We start from the raw sequence: 26,574 nt of genomic DNA on the forward strand, positions 1-26,574 counted from the left end.
TTGGATTAAAAAACAAAGACCCATCCATATGCTGTCTGCAAGAGACTCATTTTAGACCCAAAGACACCCCCAGATTGAAAGTGAGGGGGTGGAAAACCATTTACCATGCTAATGGACACCAAAAGAAAGCTGGGGTGGCAATCCTTATATCAGACAAACTAGATTTTAAAACAAAGACTGTAATAAGAGATGAGGAAGGACACTATATCCTACTTAAAGGGTCTATGCAACAAGAAGATCTAACAATTGTAAATATCTATGCCCCGAACATGGGAGCAGCCAACTATATAAGGCAATTAATAACAAAAGCAAAGAAACACATTGACAACAATACAATAATAGTGGGGGATTTTAACACCCCCCTGACTGAAATGGACAGATCATCTAAGCAAAAGATCAACAAGGAAATAAAGGCTATAAATGACACACTGGACCAAATGGACTTCACAGACATATTCAGAACATTCCATCCCAAAGCAACGGAATACACATTCTTCTCTAGTGCCCATGGAACATTCTCCAGAATTGATCACATCCTAGGTCACAAATCAGGTCTCAACCGGTACCAAAAGATTGGGATCATTCCCCGCATATTTTCAGACCACAATGCTTTGAAACTAGAACTCAATCACAAGAGGAAAGTCGGAAAGAACTCAAATCCATGGAGGCTAAAGAGCATCCTACTAAAGAATGAATGGGTCAACCAGGAAATTAAAGAAGAATTTTAAAAATTCATGGAAACCAATGAAAATGAAAACACAACTGTCCAAAATCTTTGGGATACAGCCAAGGCAGTCCTGAGAGGAAAGTATATAGCAATACAAGCCTTTCTCAAGAAACAAGAAAGGTCTCAAATACACAACCTAACCCTACACCTAAAGGAGCTGGAGAAAGAACAGCAAATAAAGCCTAAACCCAGCAGGAGAAGAGAAATCATAAAGATCAGAGCAGAAATCAATGAAATAGAAACCAAAAGAACAGTAGAACAGATCAACGAAACTAGGAGCTGGTTCTTTGAAAGAATTAACAAGATTGATAAACCCCTGGCCAGACTGATCAAAAAGAAAAGAGAAATGACCCAAATCAACAAAATCATGAATGAAAGAGGAGAGATCACAACCCACACCAAAGAAATACAAACAATTATAAGAACATACTATGAGCAACTCTATGCCAGCAAATTAGATAACCTGGAAGAAATGGGTGCATTCCTAGAGATGTATCAACTACCAAAACGGAACCAGGAAGAAATAGAAAACCTGAACAGACCTATAACCACTAAGGAAATTGAAGCAGTCATCAATAATCTCCCAATAAACAAAAGCCCAGGGCCAGATGGCTTCCCAGAGGAATTCTATCAGACATTTAAAGAAGAATTAATACCTATTCTCCTGAAACTGTTCCAAAAAATAGAAATGGAAGGAAAACTTCCAAATTCATTTTATGAGGCCACCATTACCTTGATTCCAAAACCAGACAAAGATCCCATCAAAAAGGAGAATTACAGACCAATATCCTTGATGAACATGGATGCAAACATTCTCACCAAAATACTAGCCAATAGGATCCAACAGTACATTAAAAGGATTATTCACCATGACCAAGTGGGATTTATCCCTGGGCTGCAAGGCTGGTTCAACATCCGCAAATCAATCAACGTGATACAATACATTAACAAAAGAAAGAACAAGAATCATATGATCCTCTCAATAGATGCAGAGAAAGCATTTGACAAAGTACAGCATCCTTTCTTGATCAAAACTCTTCAGAGTATAGGGATAGAGGGTACATACCTCAATATCATAAAAGCCATCTACGAAAAACCTACAGCAAATATCATTCTCAATGGGGAAAAGCTGAGAGCTTTTCCCCTAAGGTCAGGAACGCGGCAGGGATGTCCACTCTCACCACTGCTATTCAACATAGTATTAGAAGTCCTAGCCACAGCAATCAGACAACAAAAAGAAATCAAAGGCATCCAAATCGGCAAAGAGGAAGTCAAACTCTCACTCTTTGCAGATAATATGATACTTTATGTGGAAACCCCAAAAGACTCCACCCCAAAACTGCTAGAACTCATACAGGAATTCAGTCAAGTAGCAGGCTATAAAATCAATGCACAGAAATCAGTGGCATTCCTATACACCAACAACAAGACAGAAGAGAGACAAATCAAGGAGTCGATCCCATTCACAATTGCACCCAAAACCATAAGATACCTAGGAATAAATTTAACCAAAGAGGCAAAGGATCTGTACTCAGAAAACTATAAAATACTCATGAAAGAAATTGAAGAAGACACAAAGAAATGGAAAAACGTTCCATGCTCATGGACTGGGAGAACCAACATTGTGAAGATGTCAATGCTACGTAGAGCAATCTACACATTCAATGCAATCCCCATCAAAATACCATCCACTTTTTTCAAAGAAATGGAACAAATAATCCTAAAATTTGTATGGAACCAGAAGAGACCCCAAATAGCCAGAGGAATCTTGAAAAAGAAAAGCAAAGCTGGCGGCATCACAATTCCGGACTTCCAGCTCTATTACAAAGCTGTCATCATCAAGACAGTATGGTACTGGCACAAAAACAGACACATAGATCAATGGAACAGAATCGAGAGCCCAGAAATGGACCCTCAACTCTATGGTCAACTTATCTTTGACAAAGCAGGAAAGAATGTCCAATGGAAAAAAGACAGTCTCTTCAACAAATGGTGTTGGGAAAATTGGACAGCCACATGCAGAAGAATGAAACTGGACCATTTCCTTACCCCACACACAAAAATAGACTCCAAATGGTTGAAAGACCTAAACGTGAGACAGGAGTCCATCAAAATACTAAAGGAGAACACAGGTAGCAACCTCTTCGACCTCAGCCGCAGCAACTTCTTCCTAGAAACATCACCAAAGGCAAGGGAAACAAGGGCAAAAATGAACTATTGGGATTTCATCGAGATAAAAAGCTTTTGCACAGCAAAAGAAACAGTCCACAAAACCAAAAGACAACCGACAGAATGGGAGAAAATATTTGCAAATGACATATCAGATAAAGGGCTAGTATCCAAAATCTATAAAGAACTTATCAAACTCAACACCCAAAGAACAAATAATCCAATCAAGAAATGGGCAGAAGACATGAACAGACATTTTTCCGAAGAAGACATCCAAATGGCCAACAGGCACATGAAAAAGTGCTCAACATCGCTCGGCATCAGGGAAATCCAAATCAAAACCTCCATGAGATACCACCTCACACCCGTCAGAATGGCTAAAATTAACAAGTCAGGGAACGACAGATGTTGGCGGGGATGTGGAGAAAGGGGAACCCTCCTACACTGTTGGTGGGAATGCAAGCTGGTGCAACCCCTCTGGAAAACAGTATGGAGGTTCCTCAAACAGTTGAAATTAGAGCTACCATTCGATCCAGCAAGTGCACTACTGGGTATTTACCCCAAAGATACAAATGTAGGGACCCGAAGGGGTACGTGCACCCCAATGTTTATAGCAGCAATGTCCACAATAGCCAAACTGTGGAAAGAGCCAAGATGTCCATCGACAGATGAATGGATAAAGAAGAGGTGGTATATATACACAATGGAATATTATGCAGCCATCAAAAGGAATGAGATCTTGCCATTTGCAACGACATGGATGGAACTGGAGGGTGTTATGCTGAGTGAAATAAGTCAATCAGAGAAAGACATGTATCATATGACCTCACTGATATGAGGGATTCTTAATCTCAGGAACAAACTGAGGGTTGCTGGAGTGGTCGGGGGTGGGAGGGATGGGGTGGCTGGGTGATAGACATTGGGGAGGGTATGTGCTACGGTGAGCGCTGTGAATTGTGCAAGACTGTTGAATCACAGATCTGTAATTCTGAAACAAATAACGCAACATATTTTAAGAAAAAAGAAAAAGAAGAAGATAGCAGGAGAGGAAGAATGAAGGGGAGTAAGTCAGAGGGGGAGACGAACCAGGAGAGATGATGGACTCTGAAAAACAAACAGGTTTCTAGAGGGGAGGAGGGTAGGGGGATGGGTTAGCCTGGTGATAGGTATTAAAGAGGGCACATTCTGCATGGAGCACTGGGTGTTATGAACAAACAATGAATCATGGAACACTGCACCAAAACAAATGATGTAATATATGGTGATTAACATAACAATAAAAAATTTTTTAAAAAAAGGGTAGAAAACTCACATCATAATGTGAAGTCCAGTATCTTCAAATCCTTACAAAACAGATTTCCCAGCTAGAATTCAAAGCCATGAATTCTGAATGGTTATTTGTTCATCAAGAGCAATGTGGTAAGGAGAGTGGTAAGGAGCAAACCCTAATATACCATAAAGGTAGTTTTTAATAAGCAGTGAAAAATCCATGATTCTACATGACCGATTTATCGGTCATCTTTTTCATCTCTAGAGCCCACACAAAACATTTAGCATTCAGGAGCATTTTATCTAAGCTGCAAGCACTCTAATGACAATTCTGAAGCCTTTACTCTCTCCCCAGGGAATGTTTCAGTTAGGACAATGGTGCAGAACATGACTGGTATAATAGGTAAAGAATTTGGATGAACAAAGCATAAATAGACATGATCATGTTTAGTTTAAAGACCAAAAGCTCAACTGCTTTTTTTTTTAACCCCTTTTCTTTCAGGCAGAATTTTTCATTTTCCATTTTTGAAAACTTTTCCAAACAATGTGAAATCACAGCAAGGAGACCAAATAATGAAACGCTGTAAGTATTTGCATGCAAAGAAATTCAGGAAGCCATGTCTCGTTCTATGTGCACCTTATTATCAGTGCCAGTGGTTTTCTTCTGATAAAAGTCTTCATTGGGGGGATGTCTGCAAAGCACTTTTTAATAGATTTAAAATGGGAATTTTTTCTTTGCAAGTGGCATCCAGTTGATCAGACATCTCTTTTAACTGGTTAAAAAAAAAAAAACTCTTTAAAAAATGTATCTACATGTTCATTCTACAGTTAAATGATCCTCAGAAATTAAAATTTTATTTACAGGTATTTTGAGGTCACTCAGGGCTTGTTTAAACGATGGCTTAATTTGTAGGAATTTTCACTAGTCAGTGGTCAACAAAGATTAACACTGACTGCAGGTACAGCTTCTAAAAGTAGCCACTTCCCTTCAAAAAGACTCCGGCCGCCTTGACCGCTATGCTCTGGAGCTTCAAATTATTCAACCTCAATGCTATCACTAATATACAATGCATGGGAGCTCCATTTCTATTCTACTGACTGATTTTTTTTTTAACATTCTTCCTGGCAGCCTTGGCATTTCACATATGTTCAAATGTAAAAGAGCATGCCTCAAAAGATAATCCCAGTGTCCCAATGCCACATTTACTGTGATTTATAAATCTTATTAGTTCCCCCCGTGTGTCCTTCAGGCTACAAAATCAGATGCCCTTCTAAGACACCTTACCATTCTCCATCCCCTCTTCATCTTTTTTTCTTTTCTCTTGTTTTTTTTCCCATCAATCTGCAGGTTATATAGAGGCAGCAGGGTGGTATGATTGAAGGACCCTGGGCTCTGGGGCTTCTCTGAGTTGGACATGAATCCTTGGCAGTGATGTTCCTGTAACAATGGGTATCCCTGGACAATACTTAGCTTTTTTGAGACATTTTTCCTCATCTGTAAGGGGCAGCAGGAATATCAGTTGGCTTTCGGAACCATGAGAGTGAAGAGAGTTATTAAAGAATGTGACAGCATCTGGGGTACATTAGAAATATACTCTGTATCCTTCTTTTCTCTTTCATTTAGGTCCAACACCAAGTGTATTCCAATGGTCCTTTTCCTCATCATTCCTGCTCTTGTCTCGATAGTCCGTCAGTCACCTTCCCTGTAACTCTTTTGTAACCTATGGCTTTTTTCCTCAACAGGAAACACTTCTGGCTATAGTCAACGGTAGCATCAAGGGGTAGTTTGTGGGGACAGGAGACTTTAGCCCACTCTCAATAATCCTCATCAGCCCCGCCGCAAGCCTTCCCAAATAAGGCTACAATCTTGAGTTTGCTATACTAACACTGCTTTAAAACAAATCCCCTAATCTCCAGCATCCCCAAAACTATGTGAAATTAGTACATAATCTAGGTAAAAAGAATGTGCTCCCTGTGAAACCCCCTTCCCCCCTTCCTACCTTGCTATTCCTAAATCCCTGGAGTTTAGAAATTCTACAGCCAGCCACTAATCCTTACCTACTCTCGCCAAGATATCAGTGCCCTTGCTGTTACAGCTGGCCCCATCTTTCTCCTACAGTCCCATTCTTTCCTCCTCTCTTTGTTCATTATGACTGGAGTAGCCTCTCCTTCCTCTGACTCAGTGTTGTAGGCCTAGACGAGTCCATTCATACCCTTCAGTACTAAAGACAGCTCCCTGCTGGGTTTTGTCAATAAGCATGCTGCTGCCCTCAGGAGCCGTCCCAGGACACAAATGTAAGTAGCAGCAGGTAGGTATTTGGTCTAAAGACAAATCACGAAGGAGAAAAATCGCTAGACATATGCTCAGTAGGGCAAAAAAAGAAAGAAAGAAAGAAAGAAAGAAAGGGCAAAGGACCAGAGGAGAGAGAGAGAGAGCATGTTTGACCTCTTATTAACACAAATTTATTCAGAAATCATGGCAGAATTTTTAGAAGCTTCAAATTAGTGTTTCTGACATAGTTTTATTAGCAACAGCTGAAGTAGTTTTTTTTTTTTAAAGATGGTATTTATTTATTTGAGAGAGAGAGCATGAGCACAGGGGAAAGGCAGAGGGAGAGGGAGAAGCAGGCTCCCCACTGAGCAGGGGGCCAACGCAGGGCTGGAGAAAAGCACTGACCTAGAGACAGTGACGTAGAGGAAAGGCCCCTGCACTAGGGATATGCAGACCTAGCACTACCACTACAGCCTAGTGCTGAGGGACTTTAGGCTAATCACCTACCTCCTTTAACCTTGGATTCCTCACCAATAAAATGAGGGGTTCAGTGAGATGGTCTCTCAGAACCTCTCTAATGCAAAGAAATAAACTATTTTCTTTAATCATTTTTATAACCACCACATCCCTTTAAAGATTAAAAAAAAACCAGGTAATTCTATTAATGGGCATGAGATGAGGATAAACAAATGTACCTGTATTTAGTAATAAAGCAGGTGAGGTTCCTGTGCAATCTTCTATGCAGAGCAGCAATCCTTCACTCGTCCCAAAATGGTTTCTAAGAATTTCTAGCACCGTTTTGGAATTCACAGATCATAGATTTCTTTTTATTCCTTTTTTAATCTGTGTTATTTCCCTTCAGTAATTGTATTGCTCAAATATATCATTTCATCCACTCACAGAATCAAGTTCACACTTCCTTGTCTGGAACATGAGAAGCTAAGTTCTGAGAATAGAGAAAAATACTCTTTTAAAGGGTGAGAAATCCTAAGGTAAAATCCATATTTGTGATGGCCCTGACAGAAAAATCATGCCCATTCCTCCAGCTCCCAAGATTATATTAGCAGACGTAGCAAAGAGAAAATTTGTTGAGCCTACATACATCATACTATGCACACTCATTGTCCCTATATCCTTTCAATTCCTCTCAGAGCCAGGATCACCCTGGTTTACTCATTCCTCAAGCATTTATTGAATGGATACTCTGAGCCAAAACTGTGTGAGGCACTGAGAGTTCAGAAATAAATAAGACCTAGTCCCCTGCCTTCAAAGCTTTTAAAGAATAGCTTCACAGATTATTAAAGAATACATGCATCATCACAAAACAGCAGTACAGTTTGGTAATGACAAGAGTCCTTAAGGGCAGCCATGGCAGACAGAAGGGGTGATAAACTCCTTGGAGGTGTAGAAGCTAGAAAGGCTTCAAAGAGGAGCTTACCTTTAAGGATGAGGACGAATTCATCAGAGAGGTAAGGAAAGGAAGGGAAGAAGAAACAGCACATACAAAGACAGAGGGATGAAAGAGTAGATTCTGAGAGCCACAAGTCATTTCATGTAACCGAAGGGAAAGTTGCATGAGGGATGTAAAAGAGGTCATTATAAGCATCCCTAATTAGAGTCACTGGGCCCTTAATATGTGTCAGGCATTATTCTAAACATTCTATATGTGTTAACACAGTTAATCCTTAGCACAACACTAACGAGGGAAGTATGATTTGTAGATCTATTTGGCAAATGAAGAGATTAAGGCACAGAGATAGTAACTCCCCCGCCCAGATTTACACAGCCTGTAAAGACTGGAACCCGGTCAGCTTTGTTCCAAAGCCCATGTTCTCAATTGTGCAGTACCACTGCTTCTCGGAATGAGACTGGTGGAAGAGGCAGAACCCAGATCATTTAGGACTTGGAGGTCATCACAAGGAGTCTGGATTTTATCCCATAGCCATTGAGAACCTAGCAAAAGTTTGAACAGATTTGTACTTAAGAAAAGCCATTCCAGGAGGAAGGTACAGATGGACTAGAAGAGGGCTAAAATTGGGGAAGGATGCTGGGGGAAAATAATGTAACTGTCTTGTAAGAGAGGATGAAAACCTGAACTTAATTAGTAGCAGTGGGCTTGGGAGGAAGGGAGTGCCAGAGGTGGGGCTGTTCCTTCACTAGAGACGGAGTTCCTCTTCATTCCACTCTCTGAATTTGATTCATACCCCTAAGGAGTATCTATTGTCCCTATTTCCCCAAGACAGACATTTCTCCCTGTTGTCCATGTCTATATTCATCTTCTGCTAGGTTTCCAGTAGTCCATCCTTGCTTTCCACTTCTCACCTGGGCTATGTGATTAGCCAGAGACCAATGTGCAAGCTAGGCTACCCATAGCGGTAAGCCTTCAGCAGGGTGAGCCTTCCAATCCCATTTGTGTTCTACCACAGACACATGGCTTGATAGCAGTTTGGTTGGCAAGTAAATGAAATAAATACCTAAGAAAATGCCAAGAAAGGATTCTTTTAGACATAGCAAGCATATACTGTGTCTTTACGTTTGTTTTCCAAAGAAAAATCATCCTCTGTAAACAGCTTCATTAAGTCTTTGCTTCAGTGATATACATACATATATAGTCCCTTAAGGAATTCCTATATCAACTCAGAGTTCTTGGATAATTTAACAAATAAACCTAAGACTGAGGCTGTTGTGGCTTTGTTTCCTTTTGTTTCATAGGATTTTTAAAAACCCTAAGGATTATTCTTCCATTTTTTTTAATATACAGAATCATAGAAAGTCTCTTGAGTTTACACTGAGACAAAATATTCTTCTTACAGTTATTCTGCCATCTTTGCTGAGAGTGAACTGAGTGACTGGGATTATGACTATGGTTTCTGCTCACCCAAGACACTCCGATGTGCTCCTGAACCAGATGCTTTTAATCCCTGTGAAGATATTATGGGCTACGACTTCCTTAGAGTCCTGATTTGGCTGATTAATATCCTAGCCATCATGGGAAATGTGACTGTTCTCTTTGTTCTCCTGACTAGTCGTTATAAACTGACAGTGCCCCGTTTTCTCATGTGCAATCTCTCTTTTGCAGACTTTTGCATGGGGCTCTATCTGCTGCTTATTGCCTCAGTTGATTCCCAAACCAAAGGCCAGTATTATAACCATGCCATAGACTGGCAGACAGGGAGGGGATGTAGTGCAGCTGGCTTTTTCACTATATTTTCAAGTGAGCTTTCTGTCTACACCCTCACAGTTATCACACTAGAAAGATGGCACACCATCACCTATGCTCTTCAGCTGGACCAAAAGCTACGTTTAAGACATGCCATTCCGATCATGCTTGGAGGATGGCTCTTTTCTACTCTAATTGCCACTCTGCCCCTTGTGGGTGTCAGCAATTACATGAAGGTCAGCATTTGCCTCCCCATGGATGTGGAAACCACTCTCTCACAAGTCTACATATTAACCATCCTGATACTCAATGTGGTGGCCTTCGTCATCATTTGTGCTTGCTACATTAAAATTTATTTTGCAGTTCAAAATCCAGAGCTGATGGCTACCAACAAAGATACAAAGATTGCCAAGAAAATGGCAGTCCTCATCTTCACTGATTTCACCTGCATGGCACCGATCTCTTTTTTTGCCATCTCAGCTGCCTTCAAAGTGCCCCTTATCACAGTAACCAACTCTAAAGTTTTACTGGTTCTTTTTTATCCTGTCAATTCTTGTGCCAATCCATTTCTGTATGCGATTTTCACAAAGGCATTCCAAAGAGATTTCTTTCTGTTGCTGAGCAAATTTGGCTGCTGTAAACGTCGGGCTGAATTGTATAGAAGGAAGGATTTTGTGGCTTATACCTCCAACTGCAAAAATGGCTTTACTGGATCAAATAAGCCTTCTCAGTCCACCCTGAAGTTGTCTCCTTTGCAGTGTCAATATACGACTGTCCCAGACAAGACTTGCTAATAGAGTGTTAACTGTTTTATCAGTAACCACATTATTGAATTGTGCTTAAAAATATAAAAAATGATCTGTACTAGTAATTTTAACAAAGACTTGGTTTTAGGAAATTATTTATTCTTAGGCACACTGGGCTAAAAAGAGATAGCTACCTAACTCAAAGTGTTGTCCATGACCATTGCCAGTCTAAAAATTATTTGTCATTGGTACATGACATAAAATACAGATGTTGAGAGTGTTTAGAAACACTTCTAGCAATTTTGACAGAATAATTTAATGTCTGTTGAATCTAAAATTTTCCAAATGAGGTGGTATTTTACATATCTTTGGGTTTTTTTTCATTTCATTTTTGTAGTGATTTTTATTGCATTTTATAAAAATATTAGTCCATAACAGATTTGAAATTTAAAATAACTGGTCCTTTTCCTCACATAGTTTGAAAAACACCCTCCAGGGATGCACTGTCCAATCTGGTGGCCACTACCCACATGCAGCTAGGTTAAATTTAAAATTAAAATGTAGTCTCTCCCATGAAACCTCTAGAAGAAAATATAGACTGTAATTTATTTGACATCAGCCTTAGCAACATTTTTCTAGATAGTCTCCTTAGGCAAGGAAGGCAAAAGCAAAAATAAACTATTGGGACTATACCAAAATAAAAAGCTTTTGCACAGCTAAGGACATTATCAACCAAACAAAAAGGCAACCAACCTGGTAAACAGGAGAAGATACATGCAAATGACATATGTGATAAGGCATTGATATCCAAATATACATAAAGAACTCATACAACTCAACACCAAAATATCAAATAATCTGATTTAAAAATGGGCAAAGATGGGGCTGTTCCTTCTCTAGAGATGGAGTCCCTCTAAAATCCACTCTCTGAATAGACATTTCTCAAAGACCTACGGATGGCCAACAGACACATGAGAAGATGCTCAACATCACTCATCATCAGGAAAATGCAAATGAAAACCACAATAGGATACCACTTTACCCCTGTGAGAATGGCTGGACTCGAAAAGACAAGAAATAACAAGTGTTGGTAAGGATGTGGAGAAAAGGGAACACTTATGCACTGTTGGTGGGAATGTAAATTAGTGCAGCCATTATGGGAAAGAGTATGGAGTTTCCTCAAAAAAATCAAAATAGAAATATCATGCAACCCAATAATTCCACTTCTGGGTATTTGTCTGAAACAAATAAACAAACCCAAAAACATTAATTCGAAAAGACATATGACCCCTGTTTATTGCAGCATTACTTATAAGAGCCAAGATATGGAAAGCAACCCAAGGGTCCACAGACAGATGAATGGATAAAGAAGGTTTGGAAAATATATACACATACATACAAACAGACAGACACACACACACACACACACACACACACACACACACACACACGCTGAAATACTATTCATCCATAAAAAAAGAGTGAAATCTTGCCATTCTTGAATGGATAGACCTAGAGGGTGTAAGTGAAATAAGTCAGTCAGAGAAAGAAATACTGTATGATTTCACTTACATGTAGAACCTAAAAACCAAAACAAACAAAAACTTCTTCATAAATACAAAGAACAAATTGGTTGTTGCCAGGGGAGAGAAGCGTAGGAGGACAGACAAAATAGGGAAAGAGGATTAAAAGGTACAAATTTCCAGTTATAAAATAAATATGTCACAGGGATGAAAAGTACAACATAGAGAATATAGTCAATAATATTTTAGTAAATTTGTATGGTGACAGATGGTAACTACACTCATGGTGGTAAGCATTTTGCAATATATATAGTTGTCAAATCACTGTTTTACACTTGAAACTAGTACAATATTATAGGGTCAACTATACTTCAATTAAAAATTTTAAAATTTAAGGGGTGCCCGGGTGGCTCAGTCGGTTAAGGGTCTGCTTTTGGCTCAAGTCATGATCCCAGGGTCCTGGGATTGAGCCCCACATTGGGTTCCCTGCTCTGCGGGAGGCCTGCTTCTCCCTCTCCCACTCCCCCTGCTTGTGTTCCCTCTCTCGCTGTGTCTCTCTGTCAAATAAATAAATAACATCTTTAAAATTTTTTTTAATTTTAAAATACTCTGTATGATACTATAATGGTGAATACATATCATTATATATTTATCCAAATCTATAGAATGTACACCAAGAGTGAGCTCTTACATAAACTACAGACTCTGAGGAGTCAATGTACATTCATCAGTCGTAGTGTATGTACCACCCTAGTAGGGAATATTGATAATGGGGGAGGCTGTGTGTTGTGTGGCAGGGTGACTAAGTAAATGGGAAATCTCTGTACCTTCCACTCTTGCTGTGAACCTAAAACTACCCCGACAACTCTGAGAAACAAACTGAAGGTTCCAGAGGGGAGAGGGGTAGGGGAATGGGTTAGCCTGGTGATGGGTATTAAAGAGGGCACGTACTGCATGGAGCACTGGGTGTTATACGCAAACAATGAATCATGGAACACTACATCAAAAACTAATGATGTAATGTATGGTGATTAACATAATAAAAATCAAAAAAATAAATAAAACTACCCTGATAAAGTCTATTAAAATTAAAAATTTTGAAAGCAAAAAAAAATTAGAAATGAAAAAATAAAGCAAGTTGCAGACATCAGTACTCATCAGCTCTAAACATTTCAAGCATGCTTATCACTAACCAAGGCTCAATATTTTACATTTTAGGTAAGACTTACATGGACAAGTAAAATGGACAAATACTAAACATACCGTTTAATGAGTTTTGAGAAATTCATATATCCATGTGACCCCAAACCTCTATGAAGACAAAGAACTCTATCACCCTCAGAAAATTCCCTCATGCCCCTTCCTAATTAACCGCTCACTCCCACCCCCCAAAGGTAACAATGGTTCTGATTTTTCCCCCATAGATGAGTTTTGCCTGTTCTAAAACTTCATATAAATAGAATCATACAGTATATACTCTTGTGCAAGGCTTCTCTAATTCAACACAATGTTTTTGCTATTCATCCAGGCTATTGCTTGAATCATTGTGGTAGTTAATTCCATTTCATTGCTGAGTTGTAGGGCTCTAACACTGTTTTCCATTCTCCAACTGATGGGTATCTGGGCTATTTCCAGTTTTTAGCTCTCCTTCAACATTTTATTAAATAAATGTATAGTCACAACTAGACTATGTATTTAATCTGCCTTCTACCTCTATGCCACTGTGCAAAGTGATTCAAAATAGCCTATAAAAGATCATAAGCTTTACAAAGTATCTCTTTTCTCTGTATGTTTTTCACATTTCTGACTTTTCTACTTAGAACTAGTTACTTCTCTTTACTCAGATGCAATCCTCTCTGGTAAGCTAGTGTTTTAGAAGCTGTCTCAGTGATCTGAGAGAATACTAATTAGTCATGTTGTTATATACATACATAATAAACTTTTTGATTAATTCATAAATCCCAGAACCAAAACAACTAAATAAGCAAAAAAGCAGAAAGTCAAAAAAAGTAAAATATATCATTGCAGAGAAATTCTATTTAAAGTATGTCTTCTTGGGGCACCTGGGTGGCTCAGATGGTTAAGCGTCTGCCTTCGGCTCAGTTCATGATCCCAGGGTCCTGGGATCGAGCCCTGCATCAGGCTCTCTGCTCAGTGGGGAGCCTGCTTCTCCCCTTCCTTCTGCTTCTCCCCCTGCTCATGTTCTCTCTCTCTGTGTCTTGAATGAATAAAAAATTCTTAAAAAAAATTATGTCTTCTTAAATATTGTTTGAGCCAAAGTACTTGTATATATCCTCTGAAAATAACTTTTGTGGCCTTATCCACAAATACTGATTTTTCTAAGTTTCAACATAGAGTTATAGTTTACTATCTCCCTTATCCTCATATCCTTTCATTCATGAAGACCTACCAGTTGTTGAGTGTCTTTGAATGTCTTCTATATCAAGTCTTTATTTTGCATTCCTGCTGCCACACCATCATTTCAGGCCATTCCCCCTTACCTCAGAAGTCCTATCATATCTCCCTCATTTTTATTCATATCCAATCTTTGCCATGTCCACACTCTCATACTCACCACTGATTAATCTTCCTAAAATCCTATTTCATCCTATTACATACATGCCAAAATCCTGAGCAGCACATCAGTACCTATAAATTTAAGTTTTAGCTCCTAGACTAACATTCAAAGAGCTCCAGAATCCATTCTCAAATCTGCTCACTTGGTCTCCTGCTGTTCTTCTGCATGAAACAAACTCTTCCACTTGCTTTTCCCTAGCCATGCCCCATGCATCTCTATTCTGGTGCCCGTGCCACTGTTACCGTCCAGAATACCTTCTTCCTTACCTGGCCTCCTCCTGCACCCCAGCCACAGGTTTAGCTTTGTTACCAAGCTCTCCTAATCCACCCCCTCCCTAATCCACCGAATTTAAGACACCTCCTTTACCCGAAATACAAAGGCATAAATAATAAATATGTGACCCACAACAATCTCTCTGGACTTCTTTTGCCTTGTCATCCCTATCACTCATCTGTCTTTTATGCTAAACACTGGGTATTATTATATAACACATATACCTCTTATTTCACCTATCTTATAAATTTCTTTAGTGATAAACTCATTTCTTTTACTTGATTTCTCCCACTATATCTATCCTCAAGTCTTATACATGGTACATGATTAATAATTTTTTCAGCTGATTCACTTTTATAACTAAAATATAAGACAAATCCTTATGAAGAAGTATTTCCCTCATGAGATGGTCTCGTATATTCTTAACCTGTGTAATCCTTCATACATAAATGATAAAAACATCAAATGCTCAGGAAATTTCATTTCTGTCTTGTGGGTTTTTGTTTTTGTTTTTCTTTACCATGTTCGATATTATCACTGGCAGTTTGCAAAATGACGAAGAAAGATTAATCAGTCAAGAATCACTCATCTAGGGGCACCTAGGTGGCTCAGTGGTTAAGCGTCTGCCTTCGGCTCAGGTCATGATCCCAGGGTCCTGGGATCGAGCCCCACATTGGGCTCCCTGCTCTGCAGGAAGCCTGCTTCTCCCTCTCCCTCTCCCCCTACTTGTGTTCCCTCTCTCGCTGTGTCTCTGTCAAATAAATAAATAAAACCTTAAAAAAAAAAAAAGAAAAGAATCACTCAGCTAAACTTACAAAATATTTTTAAAAGTTACTATGTCCTCCATTCCTAACATTTGCTATCAAGGGCCTGGTTTTAGTTTCCTCAAAAATGTATTAAGTCCACATGTAAATTAAGAATCTTTATGTCACAAAGATTTCAATAAATGTGTTCCTAATTGGAATAATCTCTTCTTTGAAATGTGCAATATTTTTTATTAATATTGAATTTCTTCCTATGAGTTATTACCATAGCCTTCCTATTTATAATTTAGTTTTCTAGTTATAAATCACAAAGTTCCCATGTGGCATATTACAGTATATTTACATGAAAACAGCATAATATTAACCTAATAACAGGAGTCAAAAGAAAATTCCCACTAAATTCCCCTGCTCACCACCCCAATTAACTGTTGCTATTCATTCTAAAGATACTCATTTTCCTACACAACTAAAATTATTGAAACTGAGTGCCTCAGCCAGACTTGGAACCTCATTGCCCTGTGGAGTCTGAGCTGTACAGATGATTAGTAACACATATTAAAGCACACTGAATAAAATAGGTAAAGAAGTATTCTAGGAAAGGTCAATCAGTCAGCCCCTAAGAGACTAACTGCAAATTCAGCAAGACCTCCTTAGACTGTAGGGAGAGGTGGGAAGTATGTAAGAAAGCACTGTAGGATGCAAGCATGAGAAAAAGTTTGAAATAGGAATTAGGATACATGATACTTTCACAAATTTCATTTAACATAGCAAATTGTAACCTCTATAATAGAGACAATTTCTCTACCTATAAAAGGGTGCAGGATGACATTTGCCAAGGTACTGTATTTACAACCTACCTTATGGAATTTTGTTATAATATACAAGAAATGCTCAACTTGGACATGATGAAGGGTTTCTGAAATTAAAAGTAATCCCATATCAAAGCCAAGGCTCAAACACCACCTTATAAGGTTTATAGAATAATTCTTTCTTTTAAAATGCACTAGTAAGATTTGTCTTGCTCTCTTTAGCACGAGTTGAAAATACTTTAACTATGAGTCATGACCCATCAGTAGGTAGTGATATCAATTTATAGCTCAAGACCATCAATTTTTAATGCAACAGAACAAAATCAAATAGAAAATATAGAAGGCCATCGTGTGCTAGAGGTAAGCATGATTTTCCAAAACTTTTATTTAACTTGTATTATCTGTATCTATGTACATGCAAACATATACTGGTTGTTAATTTCTTAGTGTAAATAGTAGCCAAAAAATTTTCAAAACCTCTGGTTTTGACAACTTTTCAGGAAGTAGGAATTTTTTTCCGGTGTTATTTGAAACTAATAAAAGGACACCAGATCCAAAATAATTTGGAGAATCTCTTAATTCTCTCTGCAGCCACTGCCAAAACTATCATTTATATGAGCATGCCAAGAATATTGTTGGCTTTATTCTATTTTGTGGTAAGCTTAGTTTTTAAATTGAGTTTCTGCAATTCTAAAAGATCAGGGGCATGAAGGCACGCAGACACACAAATGGAACAAGTGTGACTTTTTTCTCTAGTGATAAAAAAAAAAGAGGACCACATAAATAAAGAGGACCAATATAATAGTATTTGTGATATGCCATTTTAAAAAAATCACTGAAACAAAGTGAGATTTTAAAAGCCACAGTGCATAAGAGGTAAGGAATTTTAGAAACAACTGTTATTGCCTCTGCCAAACATCTGAATCAATACATTAAACCCCAACACCCAAGTGAATGCATCTTCTCAATAAATTCAGTCCTTAATTTGCAGTTTGCTTAGGACAAATACAGAATGATTGGGCAACACTGGGAGGAAGAAGGCAAGAACAACACTAGAAGTATATACTCTTCAGTCCTGGATGAGGTACATTTTAAGAATAAACACAAGAAGTAAGTGTCGTCTTTTGCCTTCTGTGTAGAAAAGATGGACATTTCACGAAGGGCAACATTCATTAAGGGGACCCATAGCTCCTGGAAGTTCTCAAAAACCAGACAAGGATCCGGGACAGTGGGGGTCATAGGGAAAACGATAATACTCTGAGGATGAAGAGGGCATAGCTGGAGAATCTGGTTTAGGAGAGCAGCACATTCACTAGTATTAACTGAATCCTCTTGCAGCTGCCAACTTTAGGCCAAAGACAGTACCCCACAAATGGTGTCCAAGGCCCAGAAGAGATTAATCCAGATTTTGAAAAGATCTACTAGTAGCTGAGTCCTTTCGGGAGGACAGGACAAGTACTGGAATAAATTAAATTCTCCAAATGGGATTGTCTCTGAAAAAGAAATGAGGAATTAAGGGCACCTGGCTGGCTCAGTCGGTAGGGCATGCAACTCTTGATTTCAGGATCATCAGTTCAAGCCCCACATTGGGCATGGAGCCTACTTAAAAAAAAAAAAAAAAAAAAAAAAAAAAAAAAAAAAGTTGTATAAAAACAAACTATTAAATAAAAAAAAGAAATGAGGATTTCGCCTTGTGACCAGCCAAACCGAGGTATCTAATCCTTGGGGAGCTTTCCGAGACCATAACCCACTCATCTCAGCACTGTTTTGTCTATGAGAGTTACCATCCTAGAGAACACCATTCAGGGCTGAAAGTAGGATCTTAGAGACCATGTTTACTCTACCTGTTAAGAGAAGCAGAATGATAGGGAAAATGTTCCCTTGATGAATTTGAATCTACTAAGGAAAAAAGTATTACAGAACAGCATATTAATTTGTTTTTATTGCTGCAGGAAAATGAGAGTTATTTGTGTTTTGCACTTTGTTTTCTCTTCCTGATTTTAAGACAGTTATCTAGCTCTTCCTGTGTCAAATGAGATTGCCTAGCCAAAACAGAAGATTCCTGAAAAGGACATCTCTTCTTAACTTTTGCTTTAGAAAACCTCAATTCAGTGAGGCAATTCCCTGTGAGGGCAAAGGAAAAGAGATGGTGTCTTTCAGGGGAAAGAGACTGCAAAGGAATCTTCCACTGTTAAGAAAAATAGAAAAAAATGACAGATGAAGGAAAAACCCACCAGGACTAAAAAGACAGAAGTCTAAAGTTTCAAGAAATAGAATGGGAACCTAACCACTTCCTCACAATTCTCAGGGAGATAGCAGAATATGAAGAAGAATGGTCCAGTCACATGCTAAACCTAGAGAGGCTAATCCTAAGCTCCAGGGATCCTGGGCTCAACAGAGATTTCCATGTTCAAGTACAGTATGGTTTCAACAGATATCTGCTTCCAAGGGACCACTTGGGCTTGCAAGGTCAGCCTATCACTAGTGATCAGTGTAGACTGAAGACCTAGAGAAGCCTTCTTGAATATCCCTCTAATTACAAAACTCTCCAGGATCTGTTGTAACATGGTTTGGGGAGAGATGGGAGGACAGCAGCCCCAATCTAATAACTGATACCGACCTTACCATGAAGGGGAATTGGAGTCTGATTTAAATTTTACCTCGAGATTAAAGAAACATAACATTTATTCATGTTCCATCACATCTGATTCATTTATGCTTCGTAATGCTATCAATAATGAGGGCTTTTAAAAAAAGAAACCCCACACAAGAATGAGAACTAGGTCCCTCTTCCATTATTCTGCTGAAATATTTCCAGTGGCTCCCACTGAATACTCGATAAAGTTCAAATCCCTTAGGTTGGCATTCACAGCTTTCCATATTCTGGCCCCAGCTTTATCTCTTCAAACTCAACTACTCACCATCTGAAAATGCCACTGAGAATCAGACATTCCATAAAAATGATTTTAAGGTTTTTCTATGGTGAAGTTAGGAACTGGTAATAAACCGTTTACATTTGTCTAGATGAAAATTCTGCAATACTACATTTTACACAACTAGTCAGCCTAAAAGTTGTTTCTTAAGGAAAATCTTTTGTCCCCCCAGAATAAATTACATTTAATTTCTTAACCTCTGAGACAATGTCAGTCTTGTCACCTGTGCTTCTGATAGCCAGAGCATGGGGATTTTTCTTCAGCAGCATAGATACTCCAGCCTTGAATGGACTATTGTCTAGCTCCTGTGAGAAACTTGACTAATAAATATTTATGGAAAAAAAAAAAAGAAACCCCATTAAAACAACAAATGAAAGAAATATAAAATTGGATATTTGTATCTGCATCTGAATTATAGTTTTATTAAGTTCCATACAGTGAACTAAAAATTTGAGCAGCTCTGTACTGGACTATATTTAAAATAAGTTTCACAGTATGTAATATAGTCCCACTGATGTTTATGGTGTATCAAACTCTTAAGTTTTACCACTCTGCATCACCAATGGCTTTTGCAAATACATAGTCTCTCCCTCCAAAACACATAACACCATCTTTCAAATAGAATTTCCATTTGTTCTTGCTTCGATGAATCTAGAGGGAGAAAAATAGTCTAAATTAATTAATTTCATAAGTTAAAGGATCATTTACGATTCTTTGCACATCATATGGGATTATTCTGACTCTAAATGGGAGTTCTTTAAAAATAAGACCTCCTCAAGATAGTTTGTTCATTCATCCAGCAAATATTTGAGTTCCTATGTGTCAGGTATTGTTTTAGGCACTGTAGATATATCAGTTTAAAATGTGTATGTACACACACACACACACACACACACATATATATGTATATATATATGTACGTATTACTTTTTAAAAACTGGAAAAATTCCTGACTTTGAATGGTTTACATTTTAGAAAGGATGGGGGGAACAGAAACCTGATAAATACCTAAATTATAAAGAATATTAAAAGGTGCTAAATGCTATGAAAACTAGAGCAGGAAAAGGAAGATCACAAATACAGAGGTGGGTTATAATTTTAAATAAGGAAGTCAGGGTGGGCCTGACTTATGAGGTAACATTTGAGCAAAGACTTAAAGAAGGTAAGGGATAAAGCCAGGAAGATATTAACCAGAGAGAGCATTCCAGGCAAAGGGAACAGAAGCACCAAAGTCCTAAGGAGGGGGATATCTGGATTGTTCAAGAAAAACAAAGAGTTCAGTATGTCTACAAAGGAATAAACAGAGAAAATGTAGTTAATATTATCAGGAATGAAAAAAAGTGGAATTTCATTTTGAAGGAGAAAGTTACAGTAAACTACTGAGCAAGGTCAGAAGATACAGCTTATTATCTATTAGATTCTACTGGAAGTTCCTTGGATTTAATAAATCAGTCTAAATACAGAGAAAATAAAAACTAGAAAATCCTACTACTTCAAGAGGTAAGAAATCATAAAATCATTGTTACCTCTGGGTAAACCACAAGTGACTATTTAAAATCCTTAGATATGTATGATCTGAAATCAAGGATAAAAATTAAACCCAGATGTTTACTGCAAACAGTCAAATCAAAGAAGAAAAACCTGTGACCAATATTCAGATTCATTTTGTGAAGCATAAGAAAATACAAATGATAAACCCCTATTTGTAAGGGGGGAAAGAAGTCCTAATAACAGAAAATTTCTTCTGAGTTTGACTCTCAAATTTATACTTGGACATATCTTAAAAAGTCCCTGAGGAAAACAAAAATTAACTAAATTAAAAAAAAAAAGTCCATGAGAGTATTCAGAATCCTCAACTCAGCATAGGTGATAAAATCTGACAACTAGAGGAGAACAACAGTACCAACAGCAACTCATCCTAGTAATTTTATTCTAGAAATAGTGCATAAATAGTACATTTATTCTAAAAATTCAACAGTGGTTCAATATTAGGAATTTACTAATATAAAAAGAGTATTACTAGACTTATGGAGATAAATCATATAATAATCTCCAATGATGGTGAGAAAGCATTAAATAAATTAAAGAATTTTACATTTTTTTAACTCTATAAGAATCAAAGACTGCATCATAAACACACACACACACACACACACACACACACACACACACATGTACCTAGCCTAAAAGCTGTCTTAGTGGTTAGTGGGGAACCCTAAAAGTATTCCCACTAAAATCAAGACATAGACAAGGATTATCCAAGTTTTTATGCTAGAGATCCTAGCCAATACAATTAGGTAAAAGAAAGTACAACTTGCACTGGACGATGCAAGTAAACAAGAAGAAAGAAGTAGAGGGGCTCCTGGGTGACTCAGTCATTGTCTGCCTTCTGCTCAGCAGGGTCCCGGGATGGAGCCCCGCATCGGGCTCTCTGCTTGGCAGGAAGCCTCCTTCTCCCTCCCCCACTCTCCCTGCCTGTGTTCCCTCTCTCGCTATCTCTCTGTCAAATAAATAAATAAAATCTTTTTTAAAAATAAAAATGAAAAAAAGAAGAGAGAAGTAGAGGTACAGAAGTTGGAAAGGATAAAGAATCGCAGATGCAATGACTGCATGTCTTAAAATTCTAAGATAATCAAGTAAAAAATTACTAAATAATGGGGCACCTGGGTGGCTCAGTCAGTTTAGCATCCAACTCTTGGTTTTGGCTCAGGTTGTGATCTCACAGGTTGTGGGATCAAGTCCCATTGAGGCTCCACACGCAGCATGCAGTCGGCTTGAGATTCCCTCTGCCTCCTTTCCACACTCACTAGTGCATGCGCGCACACTCTTTCTCAAATAAATCTTTTAAAGTATTACTAAATAATAATTCAGTATTGATACAAAATTAATATGCACAAATTCATACCCTTCATTTATATAAGCACTGATTAGAAGATACAGTGAAAAAGCCCTTTTACCACAGCAACAAAAGAGATAAAATAGCTAGCAATAAATTTTTAAAATACTTGATCTACTGGCACCCTTCAACACTCTCTCCTCTTTGAAATATTTTCCTGACTTGGCTTCATGAAGAAGTACTAACTTTACCAGATATTAAAAACCTTAATAATTTTATCAATGTAGTATAGGCCAATGGACAAACCAATGGGACAAAAAAAATCAAGTAGACCCAAATATAGAGGTAAATGTAGTAGGTGATAAAGGAATCATTCTCTTATCAGTGTGAACAAAATAGACTTTTCAATAAGTGATGTTAGGAAAATTGGGTAGCCGCCTGGAAAAGAAAAATGAAAGAAACCAAAGAAATACTACAAGAAAACATGAGTAAATCCCTTTAAAATCTTAAGAGCTTTCTATTCATGACTCAAAATCAGAAGCCATAAAAATTAAGGTTGACAAATATAACATTTGCATGAAAGAAAGAAAAAGCACTGAAAGCAAACAACTGAGGAAAACTATTTTTGCATATAAGGGCTAATCTCCCCCCAAACAATATAGAGCTCTTAGAAACTAGTAAATACACCAATAACCCAATCTTTAAGAAAATAAGACAAATATTATGAACAACCAGTTCACATAAAAATAGAAATAGTCCTTAAACACATGAAAAGTTAAAAATTTCACCAAGACATCATTTTTCACTTTTTATAATAGCAGAGATTCAAATATTTTATTACACTCCCTTGGCAAGGCTGTAAGAAAAGCAGCACTCTCAAATACTGTAATAGGAATATATACTGGAATATAGTCTAGGAGAGCAATATCCAGTAATCCCACTTTCCTAAAGATTTTATTTTTAAGTAATCTCCACACCCAATGTGGGGCTTGAATTTACAATAACTCCAAAATCAACGGTGGCAGGCTCTACTGACTGAGCCAGCCAGGAGTTCTGCTGGGGATTTTTTTAAATAGATATAACTACACACATATGAAATGTCTTGTGGATGTGGTCATTCAATAGCAAATGACTGAAATATAACTCAAATATTCATCAGTTGGGGATCAGTGAAATAAATTTTAATAACTCTGCAATGTAAAATTACACAACTATAAAAATATTAAGACAAAGATCTCCAAGATATATTGTCTTAAAAGACAAGGTGCAGAATACAGTGTTGACTATGCTATCTTTTAGGCTTGTACTTGAATGAAAAGACACTATAAATATATTAAGAAACTATTATAACTGGTTACATTTTTACACTCAAGGAAGAGACAGGGAGCTACTGGTAGGAAGCACAAACAGTGCAGGAGTAAGAACAAGACTTTTCATGGTGTATCTTTTATAGTGTTTTGATTTTTTACCAGGCATGTATGTAATATCTATTTAGAAAACAAAGTGTGTGTGTGTGTGTGTGTGTGTATAAAGATACTGTTACACACCCAGCAATTGCTCATTGTACCAGCATCTAATAGACAAAGCCAACTATGAATACACTACTAAAGTTTTCTAACCTGTTACATGAAGATGCAACATATTCAAGTAGTTTTACATTCCACTACAGTGTCCACTCATGGCATAGAACACTCCCATCTATAGTAAAAGTTTGCATTTCACCATTAATCTTCCCTATAATAGCATTATTACTTTAACCTTTATATTAACCTTAGACATTCTCTAAGCCTCTGAAATAACATGATTATATCCTTTAATTCTCCACTCAGCATGCTGACCAATGACCTTCATTTAACCCTTTTTCATGGCACATCGTTTTTCCCCAATTGTTAATTTACAAATTTTAAAGGTAAATTCCATATGGTAATCAAAGCCAGATAAAATATATTAAAAAAAAAACATTTCTCAAAGTTTAATAACCATACAAATCACTGGTCTTGTTAAAATACACATTCTGATTCCATACTCTGGGGTAAAACTCAAAAGTCTACATTTGTAACACTTTCCCAGGCAAACTGAAGATACTGGCCTTCAAAACACACTGACTAGTAAAGCTCTTAAAAGATTACTGAAAACTCTTTCAATATACTTGAGTCTGGTTATATTAAGTACTACCTGGAATGAGCCAACCAATGCCCAAAACTGGGAAGTTATTCTCTCATAAAAATGACTTTATGGATACATTTTCTTTGCTACCTATCTTCTAACTTCATCAGCCCCTTTTAAAAACGATTCAATGGCTCCCTAATGCCTTGATTTAAAATGTTCAGTACTGTTTTTAAAATATTCATCAGAGGCGCCTGGGTGGCTCAGTCATTAAGTGTCTGCCCTGCGCTTGGGTTACGGTCTCAGGGTCCGAGAATCGAGCCCTGCATCAGGCTCCCTGCCTGCGTCTCCCTCTCCCACTCCCCCTGCTTGTGTTCCTGCTCTTGCTATCTCTCTTTCTGTCAAATAAATAAATAAAAATCTTTAAAAATAAAAAAAAAATAAAATATTCATCAGAGAGGACTCTCAGACAACTAGATTTGTTAACACTATACACCTAATATCACTCCTTCTACCTGCCCTGTAAGAAGCAAAAGACAATGTATGAAAACACACTTGGAAAAATACAAAGCACTATGTAATTAATTACAAGCTATTTCCCACAATGCAATACAACAAAGGATACTATACCCATAATGGTCTAGAAAATTCTCTGTGACTCTATGGAATGTATACATAACTTACTGCTTTATAGTGTTTTCTTCACAGAAGGCAATATACTGTTTATACGAAGCTAAAGTAAGTTTCAAACTAAGAATGGTCCCTTTTCTATTACCTATTCCTTCTTATGTTTATGTTTACCAGCATCTAAATTGCCATTTTCTAACTATATAAAATGTTATAGGAGAGAAAATGATCTTATTTTTAGAAAAAAAGGATTTATTTTTATACCAATTCAAAACACCATCCTTTGTTTCTCCCCTATATTGAAATTGTTACTGAAAAAAAGGCAAAGATGTAAATCTGCATTAGTCATCAGGGAAATGCAAATCAAAATCACAATGGGATACCACTTCATACCAACTAGAATGGCTAGAATCAAAAAATCAGATAACAAGTGTTAGTGAGAACGTGAAGCAATCTAAACCCTCATACACTGCCAGGAGGAATGGAAAATGGTAGAGCCACTTTGGTAAACAGTCTGGTACTTCCTCAAACTATTACCATGTAACCCTGGAATTTCACTCCTTGGTATATACCAAGAGAAATGAAAATACATGTTCACACAAAAACCTGTACATGAATGTTTAAAGCAGCATTCTTCACACAAAAACCTGCACATGAATGTTTAAAGCAGCATTCTTCAGCATTCTTTCATAATAGCCAAAAAATGACAACAACCCAAACGTCTATCAACAGATGATTGGATAAACAAAATGCGGTACATCTATTCAATAGACTAGTATTCAGCAGTTGAAAAAATGAAGAACTGTTACATGCTATGACATGGATGCGTTTGAAACACTGTGTGAAGTAAAAGCAGGCAGGAACAACAACAACAAAAAAACACTTATTATATGATTCCTTTCATACGAAACTCCAGAACAGAGAAATGTAAAGAGACAGAAAGTAGATTAGTGGTTTCTTAGGCCTCGGGTGGGGATGGGAGGAAATGGGGAGATATAGGAGTGAGTACTAAAGGGAAATAGTGTTTCTTTTTGAGGTGATTAAATGCTCTAAAATGAACTATGTTAATGGCTGCACATATCCATGAACATACAAAACCACTGAATTGTATACTTTAAACGTGAGTTGTATAATATGTGAATTGTATCTCAAAGCTGCTAAAAACAAAGAAGTAAATATGCAGGAATTAAAGACAAAAGCTGAATACTCTACCACATAATCACAGATACAGTATTTAAAAAGAAGAAAAAGCAGTATTCTCTTTTAGTTGTAAAATTAAATTGCTTCTAACTTAATCTCTAGGTTTGAAAACTGACACACCTTCAAATATTTGTTTAAGTGGGCTCCATGCCCAGCATGGAATCCAGCGCAGGGCTTGAACTCACGACCCTGAGATCAAGACCTGAGCTGAGATCAAGAGTTGGACACCTAACAGACTGAGCCACCCAGGTGCCCCTCCACTCTCTTTGTCGATCATTCTCTAATGTCCAAATAATCACCAAGTCCCATTGATTCCTCCATCTCTCTTTCACGTTCCACGTTGCCATCCTCAGTCTGGGCTCTGGTTACTTCGTGTCTGCACTATCCCTGTTCTTACCATTTGCCTCTGCCTAATCAGCAAGTATAGCCAGTTTTAAACCCAATTATAGTTTACTCAGTAACATTTTCAGAATGCTAACGTCCTTCAAATCAAGTTTGAATTCTCCTACCAGGATTCTGGATTTTCCAGTCTGCTGCCAACTCTGTCCCCAACCCAACCTCATTTCCTAATAAATCCAAAAG

General features: G+C 37.6%; 2 protein-coding genes across 4 annotated transcripts in view; one reads left to right on the forward strand and one right to left on the reverse strand.

Annotated features, from left to right (window-relative positions):
• LHCGR (luteinizing hormone/choriogonadotropin receptor) overlaps positions 1-11,348 on the forward strand; it is a 61,715-nt gene extending 50,367 nt beyond the window's left edge. The window contains exons 10-11 of one of the 2 annotated variants that reach the window (XM_027620877.1): positions 4,668-4,748; positions 9,251-11,348. In XM_027620877.1, coding sequence (XP_027476678.1) covers positions 4,668-4,748; positions 9,251-10,391 — 1,222 coding nt within the window. In that variant the 3' untranslated portion in view covers positions 10,392-11,348. Of the gene's footprint in view, positions 1-4,667; positions 4,749-5,513; positions 6,038-9,250 lie in introns of those variants that run through there. The other variant, XM_027620878.1, reaches the window with a different exon arrangement.
• Positions 1-26,574, reverse strand: part of GTF2A1L (general transcription factor IIA subunit 1 like) — an 83,942-nt gene that overhangs the window by 21,236 nt on the left and 36,132 nt on the right. The window contains exon 9 of one of the 2 annotated variants that reach the window (XM_027620879.1): positions 19,618-19,874. The exons of the other annotated variant lie outside the window; for it this stretch is intronic. Within the exon in view, the coding sequence (XP_027476680.1) occupies positions 19,767-19,874 (108 nt within the window). The 3' untranslated portion in view covers positions 19,618-19,766. Of the gene's footprint in view, positions 1-19,617; positions 19,875-26,574 lie in introns of those variants that run through there. 2 annotated transcript variants of the gene reach the window in all.

This window comes from Zalophus californianus, chromosome 8 (genome assembly GCF_009762305.2).
Source record: "Zalophus californianus isolate mZalCal1 chromosome 8, mZalCal1.pri.v2, whole genome shotgun sequence".
Classification (NCBI taxonomy): Eukaryota; Metazoa; Chordata; class Mammalia; order Carnivora; family Otariidae; genus Zalophus; species Zalophus californianus.